Source organism: Fukomys damarensis, unplaced genomic scaffold, assembly GCF_012274545.1.
Source record: "Fukomys damarensis isolate Sample0158 unplaced genomic scaffold, DMR_v1.0_HiC HiC_scaffold_37, whole genome shotgun sequence".
NCBI classification, from domain to species: Eukaryota; Metazoa; Chordata; class Mammalia; order Rodentia; family Bathyergidae; genus Fukomys; species Fukomys damarensis.
The window spans coordinates 3276163-3288512 of record NW_022900949.1 but is presented as its reverse complement, the minus strand read 5'-3'; the positions used below and the strand labels follow the sequence as shown (position 1 = coordinate 3288512).

Here is a 12350-nt window from a genome sequence, read left to right as displayed (position 1 = left end):
TTTTTCTTTTTTGGTTTTTTTGAAACATGTTTTACTATGTAGTTGAGACTGACCTGGAACTGGAACTCACTATATAGCCGAGGCTGGTCTTGAACTCACAGCGATCCTCCTGCCTCTGCCTCCCGAGTGCTGGGATTACAGGTGTGCGCCACCATATCTAGCTATGCCAGACATTTCTTATGGGCCCCTGGGGTCCTCCTAACCCTCAAGACCGGTTCAGAGAAGTGGCCAGCCGGCCAGCACATGAGTGCACCCTACCACATCCTGCACCCGAGCATCTGAGCGGCGTCACTGAGTGGCCTGTGGTCGGCTCCTTGACCCTCCTTTTCTAGGCCCCACGCGGACAGCTCTGCCTGGCCATTATGTCTGGCTGTGACCCAGCACTACGAGGCGGGGGAGTCAGCAGCGCTCACATGGATCCCCTCCTCAGAGGATGCACCTCACCGCCTGGCTTTCCTGGGGCTCCCCTTAGCTTCTTGGGAACACACATCCCCACCATGCCCAGAATGGTCACCTCTGCAGACGGCTCCCCTCGTCTGTTGGCTGGGATTTTGCCCCCTTCCCCTCTGCAAGGGCAGTGTCCCGGGGCTGCTTGGGGCACCTCAGCCTTGGGCTCTCCCTCAGCCTTCACTGCCAGCCTGGCAAGGAGGGAACTCCAGGGGACCCTCTCACAGCCCCTCCCTCCCCCTGTGTCCCCACCTTGGGGTACAGAGGGCTGCTGCTGCTGGGGCCTCACAAGGCCCAGGGCCCAGAGGAGAGAAGGGGCAGCCAGTGGGTTCGAGTAGAGTTTGCCTTCAGGTGGCATGCTTCGAGGGTGAAGAAACTGGGGTGCTCTCTTAAGAATCTCTGCATCCTGAGCCGGGTGTGACAGCACACACTTGTAATCCCAGCTACTCAGGAGGCTGAGGCAGGAGGATTACAAGTTTGGGACCAGTCTGGGCAACTTCAGTTTCTTTGCTTCTTTGTGGTAATTGTGAATTTTATTAGTTCACTCATGGGAGATTGAGCCATTTCTTTCTTGGTCTCTGCTCTTAATCCTAAAACATAAGACATAATGACGTAACAGTGCAGAGCCAGCCTCAGAAGGTATGTGTTCATCAGTGTGATGACTTTGTGCCTCCTGGCAGGAAGCGCCATTCTCTCTCTCTCCAGGTTTTCTTCATTTCACTCAGGAAGTTTCTGTTCGAAAGTCCTTGTGCAAAAGCAGACAAGGAAAGCACCCTCACACACTGGCTTCCCAGCTGGCTGCACACAGGTCCTCCCTGCGGGCTGCTGTGGGGGCTGCGGCCTCGGCTCTGTCCTTGCCTGGAGTTAGCTTTGCATTTGTTTCCAGGGCTGACTGAGCTGGCCTTCGTGTGCAGAAGAAATTAAAACAGCATTTGCCAAATGTGTGTTTTCAGGGATTCCTCTGACCTGAAATTTGACGTTGAGCTCAGGCCCTAGACCAGTCCCAGTCCCCGGTTGGGTGGCTATGTCTGACCTCACTAAGCGGCGGGAGCCTCTGGTCACGCGATGTCTGAATGCATGTTCACCAGCTGTGGGGCCCCGCGGCACAGCTTTGGAGAGCGCTGTGCTGGGGAGGGGTGGCCGGATGAGGCAGGCGCAGTGGGAGCAGAGGGTGTGGGGCCCACAGAAGTCACAGTTGTACAGACTCCTCCTCCCCTGAGTCCCTGAGTGTCTGTTCGCCTAGGGCCCACGTGTCTCAGCCGTGGGCAGTTGGAGACCTGGGAAGGCCTGTGGAAGGGGCGAGGCCCTGAGGGACAGGTGGCGGCCACTCCTTCAGCGGGTCCCCCGCAGCCCTGCGTTGCCCCGCTGTCATTCACCGCGTGCTGAAGGAGAATAAACCCGACCGCCTTCGCTGAGATAAGGAGCCTCTGTTGCCAGGCCACGCATGCGATCCCAGCCCAGAATGTTATGTGGGCCTCGTCTGGCGCGTCTCCCGCACTCGGGCCTCCTCTCGACCTTTACCCCACATTCTTATTCCCAGGAGAGCAGCCGTGGGTCTGGGTCTCGGGCTGCTCTTTGGTGGGATTGGGTGCCAACGAGCGCGGGGTGTGCCTTCCTCGGGTTGTCTAGTGGCAGGAGAAGGGACTCCCCTCCGGGTAGGAGAGGACCAGCCCCAGAGGAGCTCCCACGAGGGCTCCTGACGTGCTCCGCCCCGTGGAGCCCACCCGGGCACCTTTCTCTCTGCCTCTGTCTGAGGGCAGTTGGGGCTCAAGGGAGATCCCATGTCTTCAGGGGAGTCCAAGAAACAGATGCCATGCTGGGGCAGGCCGAGCTGGAGGGGAGCCTGGCTCTGGGACTTACACCTTCTGGGGAAGGGGAGGGTGTGCAGGGAGTGGCTCTGCGGGGCCAGTTTGTCTGCAGGGCAGGTCGGGAAGGTGCAGTCGCCCTCAGCTGGCCCCATGGCTCCTGCTTACAGCAGCTGGGCAGCCCAGGGAGGGGTTGGACCCTCCCTCCCAGCATATCTGTGCCCCACACTGGCCTTGCTGGTAGAAGTTGCCTCTCCTGATCCTGCTTTTTTTTTAAAAAAATAGGTTTGGGTACCTATTTGGAAAGTTTGTCACCAAAATAACCTTTACACGAGGACTGTGGAGCCCCTTTCAGCTAGAAGAGTGAAGCCTTAGTGTTTATCAGTTGCTGTGTATTTGCTTTAATCGATTCATTTATTTTTTTCTTTAGGGTTAACTTTTGCTTATTTTGTGGACTGGACATCCCATTTGAACTGCAGCAGACTGACTTGACTTTTGCTTTTCAGTTTTACAAGGCTTTGGCATTTTTCCCCCTAACTCCATTTTTGTTGGTTTGTTAAAAAGGTTTGTCCAGAGGGGTTGCGTTCATCCGGTTTGACAAACGGTCGGAAGCAGAAGAGGCAATTACCAGTTTCAATGGTCATAAACCCCCAGGTTCCTCTGAGCCCATCACAGTGAAGTTCGCAGCCAACCCCAACCAGAACAAAAACGTGGCGCTCCTCTCACAGCTGTACCACTCGCCCGCGCGGCGCTTCGGGGGCCCCGTGCACCACCAGGCACAGAGGTTCAGGTGAGTCCGCAGGTGGCCGCTGGCGTCGCGCTGCTGCAGGCACCACACCAAGTGGAAGATGCTGGGGGTGTTCGCTGCTCCCAGCAGCCGCATCTTGGGATCCGTCTCATGGCTGTGCACCACCCCCATCAGAAATGCACCTGCATGAACACCATGCACGGGTGTCTGTCAGCGGCCAGGTTTCGGGTCTCCCTCAGGTACCAAAATCCAGAGATGCTCAAGGCCCAGCATGTCTCCCTCACAGCCTGAATACTGTGTATATAGTCAACGTGCTGTAGCTAGCGCTTAGGAACAGTGACGGGGAATTCTGCACACAGTCAGCACAGGTATGGAGGTTCATGCGATTTTTTCTGCGGTTCTCAGATCTGCAGATAGGAGCGCTGACCTAAGTGTCCACTGAGGAGCTGACACTCACGGGAGTTGCGGAGATGGCACAGGACCAGGCTCCTGGGCAGACACACGTTGGTGCCATCCAGTTTCTGGCAGCACCAGGATGGAACTGGGGGTGACAGACCCTTCTGTGTCCGTGGGAGAGGAGGTGGAGCCCAGGGATGCTCGGGAGACTGATCTGCATGCGAGCTGGGTTTCTCCTCTCTCGTAGTGCTAAGGATGGGGCGTGGGCCACACCTGCTGGGCCAGTTCTCTGCTGCTGAGCTGCTCCGGCCACATCGGATGTCTAAGCAGTGTCCTGAGTCTGGCCTTTGCACACACTGACTAAGTCAGTTTTGTGTCTGGCTATTCAGTGCCAGCTTCTCAGAAGTGCTGCCCCAGAGCAGTGGCTTTCCTGTGTGCCCAGGTCCAGCAGCTGGCCTGCCTGGCCCTTCTGGTTTAAAGGCCGAGGCTGGAAAGCATTTTTGGACAGATTGAGCTGGATTTTAAAATCCAACTTTCAGGGCTGGGGATTTAGCTCAGTGGTTTAGCTGCCTGCCTCACAAGCTCAAGGTCCTGAGTTCGATCCCCGATACCAAAACAAACAAATAAAAACTGTCAAATCCAGCTTTCAGAATCCCAACAGCAGCTCAGAGAGCGCTGCTCCTGGGGCCTGGATGTGTGGATGGTAGCATGTGAGGAAGGAAAGGGGACGGCTGGAGGAGGAGCCGGGCCTTGGGTCACAGTTGGGGATGAGAAAAGAGGAAGCTGGTCAAGCTGGAGGGCTAGAGCAGCCAGAGGGACACGGTGGCCAGGCAGGAGGAAGGGCAAAGCTTTGCCGCTGGTGGGGAGGGAGATGAGGAGAACAAGAAAGGCACAGAGGAGCAGAGCATTGAGCTGCCTGTAAGGTCCTGCCACATCCAGAGAAGCCTGGAATCAAGGAAGGAGTTGTTCTCCTGTTCCTTCAGGCACAGGCGTGTGTGTGTGTGTGTGCGTGGGTGCGTGCGTGCGTGTGTGCATGTGTGTGTTCGTGTTCTGTGTGTTCTGTCAAGGTCAAAGAAATCAGGTCTCATGGCAGGAGAAAAGTCCAGCCAATAAAAGTAAATCCTGCTGGGCATGGTGATGCACGCCTGTGATCCCAGCACTTGGGAGGCTGAGGCAGGAGGATCACTGTGAGTTTGAGACCAGCCTCGGCTACAAAGTGAGTTCTAGGTCAGTCTCAACTACATAGTGAGACCCCATCTCAAAAGAAAAAAAAAAAAAGAGTAAGTACTAAGAACAACAGCCATTTGGTTATGGCCTAAGCTAGTATTTGGTAAAATACTACCTCAGATTATTTTTAGTATCCAGCCATCCCTCAGGGCACAGGCCTGCAGTTCCAGCTCTCGAAGACTGAGGCAGGACAACCACTGCAAGTTCAAGGCCAGCCTGGACTATATAGTGAGACCCTGTCTCAAAAAGCCAGAAAACCCCCAGACCAGGAAGATAGCAGAGCCCAGGATGCTTGAGTCCCTGTATAAAGTGCCGTGGTGTCTATGTGGACGTGTGCCCTTCCTCCTATGGACTGAGGCCTCTGCTGCCCTGCTGCACTGCCTGGGAGTAGGGACGAGGAAGAAGGTCTGCGCTGTTCAGTTTCCTTAACTCCTTCTTCCGACTGAGCTGTGGGTGTGGGGCCTGGTGCGGTGGCTGGTGACGCAGGCCGGAAGGGCCGCGCGCTCCTTCCAATTCTCTGAAAATTAGCTCCGCTCAGTGTCCCACAGACCCCGGCTGCCTTTCCCCACCCTCTACAGAACATACCTGGTCTTAATGTGGCCCAGCGGCCTCAGGGTCACCCGCAGGCCACTGAGTTACTTAACCAACCCATTTCTGGCTGGTTGACTTTGGTGATTTTTGTTTGTTTGTTTGTTTTGGTTTTTTGAGGCAGGGTCTCACTCTGTAGTTGAGACTGACCTTGAAGTCACTGTGTAGCCCAGGCTGGTCTCGAACTCACAGCGATTCTCCTGCCTCAGCCTCCTGAGTGCTGGGATGACAGGCGTGCACCACCACGCCCAGCTTGACTTTGGTGATTTTTGAAACCACAGCCAGTTGCATTTTCTGATTCCTTCTCCACTGTGGACAGGGACCCTGGGGCTGAGCCGCTTGCTTCATGGATGGCGTCTGCAGAGGGTGATGCGTCAGTAGTGCCCGAGAGTACCTGCTTCAGTTGGGCCTGCGCCGGCCCAAAGCCAGAAACCGTGTTTCTGTTTGGAGCAGATACTTCTCCAGGTGTATTGTGTGGCTTCGCAGCCGCTGAACCCTACTCAGATGTTCTTAACGTAGTCCCGGGGGTCTGAGGCATTAGAAGGCAATGTGGCCTCACTGAGTTTTGTCTCTGCCTTAATCTTCACTGCAGCATTTGCGTGTTGCCAGAATAACCTTTGGTGCACGTGAAAGTGTGGCTGTGGACAGGACTCCATGAGTCGGCCCCACGGGTGCCTTCGGTTCTGGTGTCCCTCCCAGCCCTGCTCTCCGCTCTTGGGCCCAGGTCCTTGTGGGGTGGCTCAAGCCACCCAGAGCTGTGCGAGGGGATTCTCCTGTGCCCCGCAGTGGCTCTGTGCGGTGGTCGGAGGAGCAAAGGGCGCTACATTTGGGAGCAGAGCACACTTCTTCCTGCCCTTGCATCGCGCAGAGTGTGAGGCTTCCTGTCACACAGGGGCCCTGAGGAGGTGTCCATCTTTTAAAATGCGGGTGCCCCTGAGCAGCTAACCAACCTGTACAAAAACAGCAGCAGTGGCGGCGAGTGTTGCTGCAACCCCCCGTGCAGCAGGAGTCCCACCCTCCGCCACCGTCCCGAATCCGGCCCCACATCAGCCGTGGTCCTGGCTGTGCCGCGGCCTTTTTGTCCCTGTAGCTCGAGCTGGAGGACAGGAAGGGGCCGGAGCGCACGGGTCAGCGCATGCCGAGCCACTGTCCCCTCTCTGCCCCCACCTGTGTTTTCGTCGCCCACGTGACCTTGACCTGAACGCTGTGCTCTCTGTTTGCTAGGTTCTCCCCCATGGGTGTAGATCACATGAGTGGGCTTTCTGGTGTCAATGTCCCAGGAAACGCGTCTTCGGGCTGGTGCATCTTCATCTACAACCTCGGGCAAGACGCCGACGAGGGGATCCTCTGGCAGATGTTTGGCCCCTTTGGCGCCGTCACCAACGTGAAAGTGATTCGCGACTTCAACACCAACAAGTGCAAAGGGTTTGGTTTTGTGACCATGACAAACTATGAAGAAGCTGCAATGGCCATAGCAAGTCTGAACGGCTACCGCCTGGGGGACAAAATCTTACAGGTTTCCTTCAAAACCAACAAGTCCCACAAATAACTCGCTCATGCTTTTTTTTTTGTACGGAATAGATAATTAAGAGTGAAGAAGTTGAAACTTTTTTGTTAGTGTACAACTCATTTTGCGCCAATTTTCACAAGTGTTTGTCTTAGTCTAAATGAGAAGTGAAAACGTTTTTATACTCTGGGATGCAACCGACATGTTCAAATGTTTGAAATCCCACAATGTTAGACCAATTTTAAGTTTCTTAAGTTATTTCCTTTAAAATATATATTAAACAGAAACTTAAGTAGACTGCGTTGACTAACCAGTCCCTCTGGATGGTGGTGAGACTGAAGCATGCTTTACTGCTAAGACTGTCTAACACTCGTTTATTCCATGTCTCCACAAACTGGATCAAAAGTGATCTTTCAGTTTCAGTTTTACCTAAAGATGTTAGACAAATGCGAGTGTGCGTCTGCTCAGCTGCTTCAGCATCTTAAGTGATGTATGCTTTGGTTGACAGGAAATTGCTTTCCTGAGCAGGTCCCACTGCCACCTCCTGCTCACTGAGTCCCGGGCTCTGCCAAGGGGTTCTGGGCGTGGCAGTGGCCCCGTCCGGCGTGGGCCACCACCAGGGAGGAGGGGGCTGCACGCCGGGCTGGGCCAGGCCCTCCAGAGAAGGACACAGAGGTGTCCTGTCGCCCGGGCGCCCGTGGGAACGGACCAAAGAGTTTCAGGGAAACTCCAGTGTATTCCAGTCGGCCCTGAGCTCCAGGCACTCCCGACGGCGAGTCGCTGCTCCGCCACCCCGAGTTTCTGTCCACACTTTGCATGCATGGTGCCCCACACATCGGATCCTGTCATTCACGATGACCTCTCCCGTTCCAGGAGCATTGAACGTAGCTTGAATGCATAAGATAGCTCTATTTTTTAATAACACATGAACATTTGAGCATTGTATCTCTCGCATCCCTTCTTGTGAGCGCTAGCCTTTTTTCTATCCTAGTCGGATTTTGTTTTGGATTTGCTTTCGTATGGACACTCAGCAGAAAAGTACTTACTTCTTGCCAGTTATCTATTAACAAAAACCTTTGATTTGTAGTTTTAAAGATTAACCCTCAAAAGTTCTCTTCATAACTGCCTTGACATTTTGGGTTGTTCTGTTCTGTTAATTTTCTTTTGCTTTTTTGTGTTTTTTGTTTGTTTTTACTTTTGCATTTAAGACCATTAAATTTGATTTTGTTTTGCTCGAGTTTTGTTTTGTTTTTTGTTTTACCTTTTCTTTCTTTTTGGCTAGGGAAGGCACAGACAGACCAGCATTCAGGGAGGGGTCAAAAGATCTTAAGAAATAAGCACTTGCCTCGAAGAAAAAGGATTTGTAAGCCGTGGCATAGGGATGGGCAGCCACGGAAAGGTGCTTCTTACCCAGGGAGCTGGTAGGAAGGGAGCAGGTAGGGCCTACCCAGAGTAGGGACCTGATCAGGTTTGAGAAGTAGCTGGAAGAGGATAGCTCTGTCCTGGCAGCTTTTAGCCTTGACGTGAGATGTCAAATGTGATGACAGGTCATTTATTAGTTCTTAATGTCATAGCGTGGCAACATTATTTATTTTATCTATTTATCTAGGTATTTATTTATTTATTCATTTATTTAAGTAGAAAACTGAGTAACAGGCACAAACATCTCCAGAGTAGGTCCACGTCTCCAGAAGCCCTCGGACAGCTTGAGGCCACCTGTCCCTTGCCCCCTTCACCCTCAGAGGGGCCGTTTACATTGTCCTCACGTATCACAGAGGCTGCTGTGAGCGCTGGGCCGTATCTCCTCAGAGTGGGCCCCAGGCTGGTGGGACCTCTTCTTCCTTCCCCAGGAGCCCCAGCCCCGCTGCCCACTTCCACACAGGGAAGATCTCCGCTCTTGTCTCCCCAGAGCACTCCTTCCTCGGGGAGCAGAATGTTTTCCTGGGAAGATAGCCCTTTCAGGTCCTTTGAGCCAGCATATTTGGGGAAAGGTGCATTCCAAACCCGAAGCCTCTCCCATGGCCCCTAACTCCTGTGCATTCCTGCCAGCCTTGGCCAGAGTCCCACCCTGGCAGAGGTGTCCGTCTGCGGCGTGAACCGTGACGGCTCACTGGGCTCCGCTGCTCTCCCTCCCCGTCTCCTCTGAGGGCCGATGTGTCCTGGTGGTCAGAGGGGACCCCTGTCGCCTCTCAGGTCAGGGAAAGCCTCGTTTCAGCAGCCTCCAAGCCGGAAATCCCTGGGCACTCCTTGGGGAGTTGAAATGTGCCAGGCTGCAGAAGGGCTTTGCTCTCGAAACAGTGCTTTTGAAAGGCAGTTTGCCACCCAGGCACCAGATGCTGGCCCGGGGCACGGGTTTGTTGAGTCTTCTGGACCCCTCTGCAAAGAGCCTCCTTTGTAAAAGTTACAAACCAGAGGCTTGGGGGCGCTTGCCAGCCTGCTCAGGGCCCTGGGTTTCATCTCCAGCACCACCAAGAAAAAGTCACAACCCAGAAGAAACCATGGGAACACTTTACATAGATCGATTGTGTTTATACTGAGTGAAAAGAGTAGCTTTTGTTTGGGAAGTTCGATGAAAAAGAACGAAGCGCAGGCAGTGTTAGTTTCTCAGCATTTAGCTCCGTAGATCCCCAAGAGGCTGTGGTTGAACTCTTTGGGCTTCTGTAACCTCCCTGGTGCTCACCAAGCCCTCGGCAGCTCCGACCTGGTGAAGTAGATCCAGTCAAATTGTCCATTTGCCCCCACGCTGCTCCGGCCTGATTTCGCTTTTCGGGCTGTCGTGCCGAGCAGCGGCCCTGAGTGCCGGCTGTACCTCTCGGCTCCACCCGTGGCCACCCCGTCCCACAACTCTGAAGGCTGCCACAGGTGGCGCTGGGTGACAGCTCCTCCGGAAGCAGGTGGGTCTGTCCCCCTGGAGCGCAGCCTCCTTAACCGGGGCCAGTCTGCACTGGGTGGGCGTCTGGGGACCTCAGAGCTGGCAGCCCGGTGGTCCCTGCTGGGCCCCAGAAGCAGACGAACCCCAAGGCAGTTAGTGCGTAGCAGTGAATTGGCTACCCCAGTTTGCCTGTTGACAAGAGCCTCTTGTCTGCCTCTAAGTTGTAAAGATGCAGTGCCCTAGTCCATCAGTGGCCTTGAAAAATCGAAGTTGCCATCTCCGCTGTCCCGTCCCCTTCGGCTCGGCCTGGTTGCATTTCTGCATGCCGTGGGCAGCCTGCCTCCCTGCTTTAGCAAACCACCACGGCCTCATCTCCTGTCTTCCCGTGACCTGCCTCACCCCCTGGGACCCGAGGCAGCTCCTTAGGGGAGACCCCTAGGGCTCATCACCCTTCTGGGGGCCCTGTCCGCCCTCTGGGCTCACAGTGCTTTCTGTCGAGTGGCTTGGGTAATTGGCTCCTTCTCACCAGAGCAGCAGAGCCCGAATCTCACCCGCGGGGTTTGCCCCGACTTCTGATGATTGTATTACATTCCCGCAACCTGTCAGTGATAGTTTGTCGTGTTGTTGGTCATTTAAGAAAAAAGAAGAAAAGAAAAAAAAGAAACTTGTAAGTCACCAACCACAAGCACCCAAGTTAGGCTGGTGGGGGCTTGGCAGGACCATGTGGCCGTTCCCTGAGGAGAAGGCTGGCCCGTCCCCTGCTGGCTGGGGCCGCCCTGTCCCCTCTCCCCTTGTGACTTTGCGATGACAGGGGCTTGCTTGGGGGAGGGGCGGGCGCTATCCGCTGATTCCCGCGTTGTACAGTAGATGGCTAGACATTTTGTATATTAGTGTGTTTTAAGTTATTGATTTGTTTTATATGAAATAATTTATTTTCAGGTACCATTTTTTGTTTTAACTTTGTTTTTACATAGGTTTGTTTTCAATAAAGTCTGACATTGCTGTCCAAAAGTCAACAATAAAATGAATCCCATTGTGTTCTTTTGAGGATGCTATGTAACTAGCTTTTCTTTTTTTAAAAATTATTTTCAGAAAAAGAAAAAAGACCCTAAAATTTTCCACCTCCCCATTGCCTGTCTTATTTTTTTCCTTTACATCCTTGTGAATAAATGTTCTGTAGAGTTTTAGGAGGAAAAAGCAAACCTAGATTTTGATAATCCAGAAGATTTCAGATTAATAAAGAAGCTTTGAAAGAAGACCATTTTTCAAAATTTTAGTGAAGTGTGAATATTTTTTGTCAATGGCTTTCTCAAAGAGAATGAAACTTTTGCACCATTTTCAGAGTTTTTATAGAGATGCCAAATTGATATATTTACATGTAATGGAAACATGAAAAAGTTTTATTAAACAATTGTTCATAGCTGTGTAGACATTTTAATTCAGTTTCCAGAGCTCTCAAAAGCGTATTTTTGAAGTACGGAGTGATGCGGTTTGGGGCGTTACTGATGGTTCCCTAACACACAGCTGTCCGGCACTCAGTTCCTTCCACAGGTATCAGGTTTGTGTTCAACACTGTATGTTACCGATGACTGGAATTCTGTGATATTTTGGTAATAAATGAAGTGGGATGCTTGAGATGTGATGGTGTAGGGGTGATCGTGTGTGACTCATGACGGTGTAGGAGGGCCGGAGCCCGCGGACAGTGCTGGCGTGCTCTGGGACCCCTGCCCACAGCCGCCTGCCTGCCCAGATGTCTCCTCCACCCTGGCTGAGCTCACAAGCCGGAGACGCAGTGGCCCTGTTTCCCCAAGGTCCCGGTCCTTGGGACACCTTGGGGTCCAGCCACTCCCCACACCGGCCATCCCCATAGCCTGGGCTCCCTTTCCCGGGAGTCCGCTGTCCACCCGCTGTCCACACTCCTCTGGTCTCCCTGGCCTCCTGGCCAGCTTCCTCCCCTCAGGGTTCCTCCTGCAGCTGTCCAGTCTTTCAGGGATTGGGGTTGTCTGTCTTTGGACTTCTTGTGGACCGTGGAATTTAAATTCTACCTTCTGCGCTCACCCCAAGGACTGCTTTCTGCCTGATCGGTTTTGTTAAGTTGAAGGCTGTTGATGCCGGGCCTCAGTAGAGGGTGGAGGAGGAGGAGGAGAAGGGCTTCCAGGGTATAGAGAAGAATTGCAGCTCAGGGAGCCACTGCATGGAGGGCAGGAGAGGGGGTGGCGCAGGCCCCTTCCCCAGGAGGACACACAGGAGAGGGGCGTGGGGCAGGCACAGAGGGGCTGATGGGAGCTTTTGAGGACACACAGATGCCCTTTTCTCTATTGAGCTGGATGCCAGCCCCAGGCCCTTACAGTGGGCCGAGAAATAGGCTTTGATGGGCTGGAGCTGCCAGGATGATGCCAGAGCCCCAGGAGCTGAGAAACCTCAGAAAGGCCGGTACCGGGCCAGGAGTGAAGGCGCAGTGGCTCAGCCAGACCTGACTGACTACGCTTCTGACCGCCACGTGGGCAGCATCGCGGCGTCCTGGAGAACGGCTGGCTGGCTGGGCACCAAATACCGAGGTGTGATCAATAGGGACCTGGGTGGGTGCAGAGGAGGCAGGGAGCGTGGAGGCATCACAGCACTGCCTTGGGCCAAGTACAGACCGCATCCCACGCTGAGTGATTCTAGCACTCTTTGAGAGGCTGAAGTAGGAGGATTGCAAACTCAAGCCCGGCCTGGGCAACTTAGTACGACCCTATTTCAAAAAAAAAAAAAAAAACA

General features: G+C 53.7%; 1 protein-coding gene across 3 annotated transcripts in view; it reads left to right on the top strand.

Annotated features, from left to right (window-relative positions):
- Elavl1 (ELAV like RNA binding protein 1) overlaps positions 1 to 7549 on the top strand; it is a 32881-nt gene extending 25332 nt beyond the window's left edge. For all 3 annotated transcript variants that reach the window (XM_010605637.3, XM_010605639.3, XM_033759402.1), the window contains exons 5-6: positions 2817 to 3042; positions 6436 to 7549. In XM_010605637.3, coding sequence (XP_010603939.1) covers positions 2817 to 3042; positions 6436 to 6760 — 551 coding nt within the window. In that variant the 3' untranslated portion in view covers positions 6761 to 7549. The remainder of the gene's footprint in view (positions 1 to 2816; positions 3043 to 6435) is intronic.
- The last annotated feature ends 4801 nt before the right edge of the window (positions 7550 to 12350 follow it).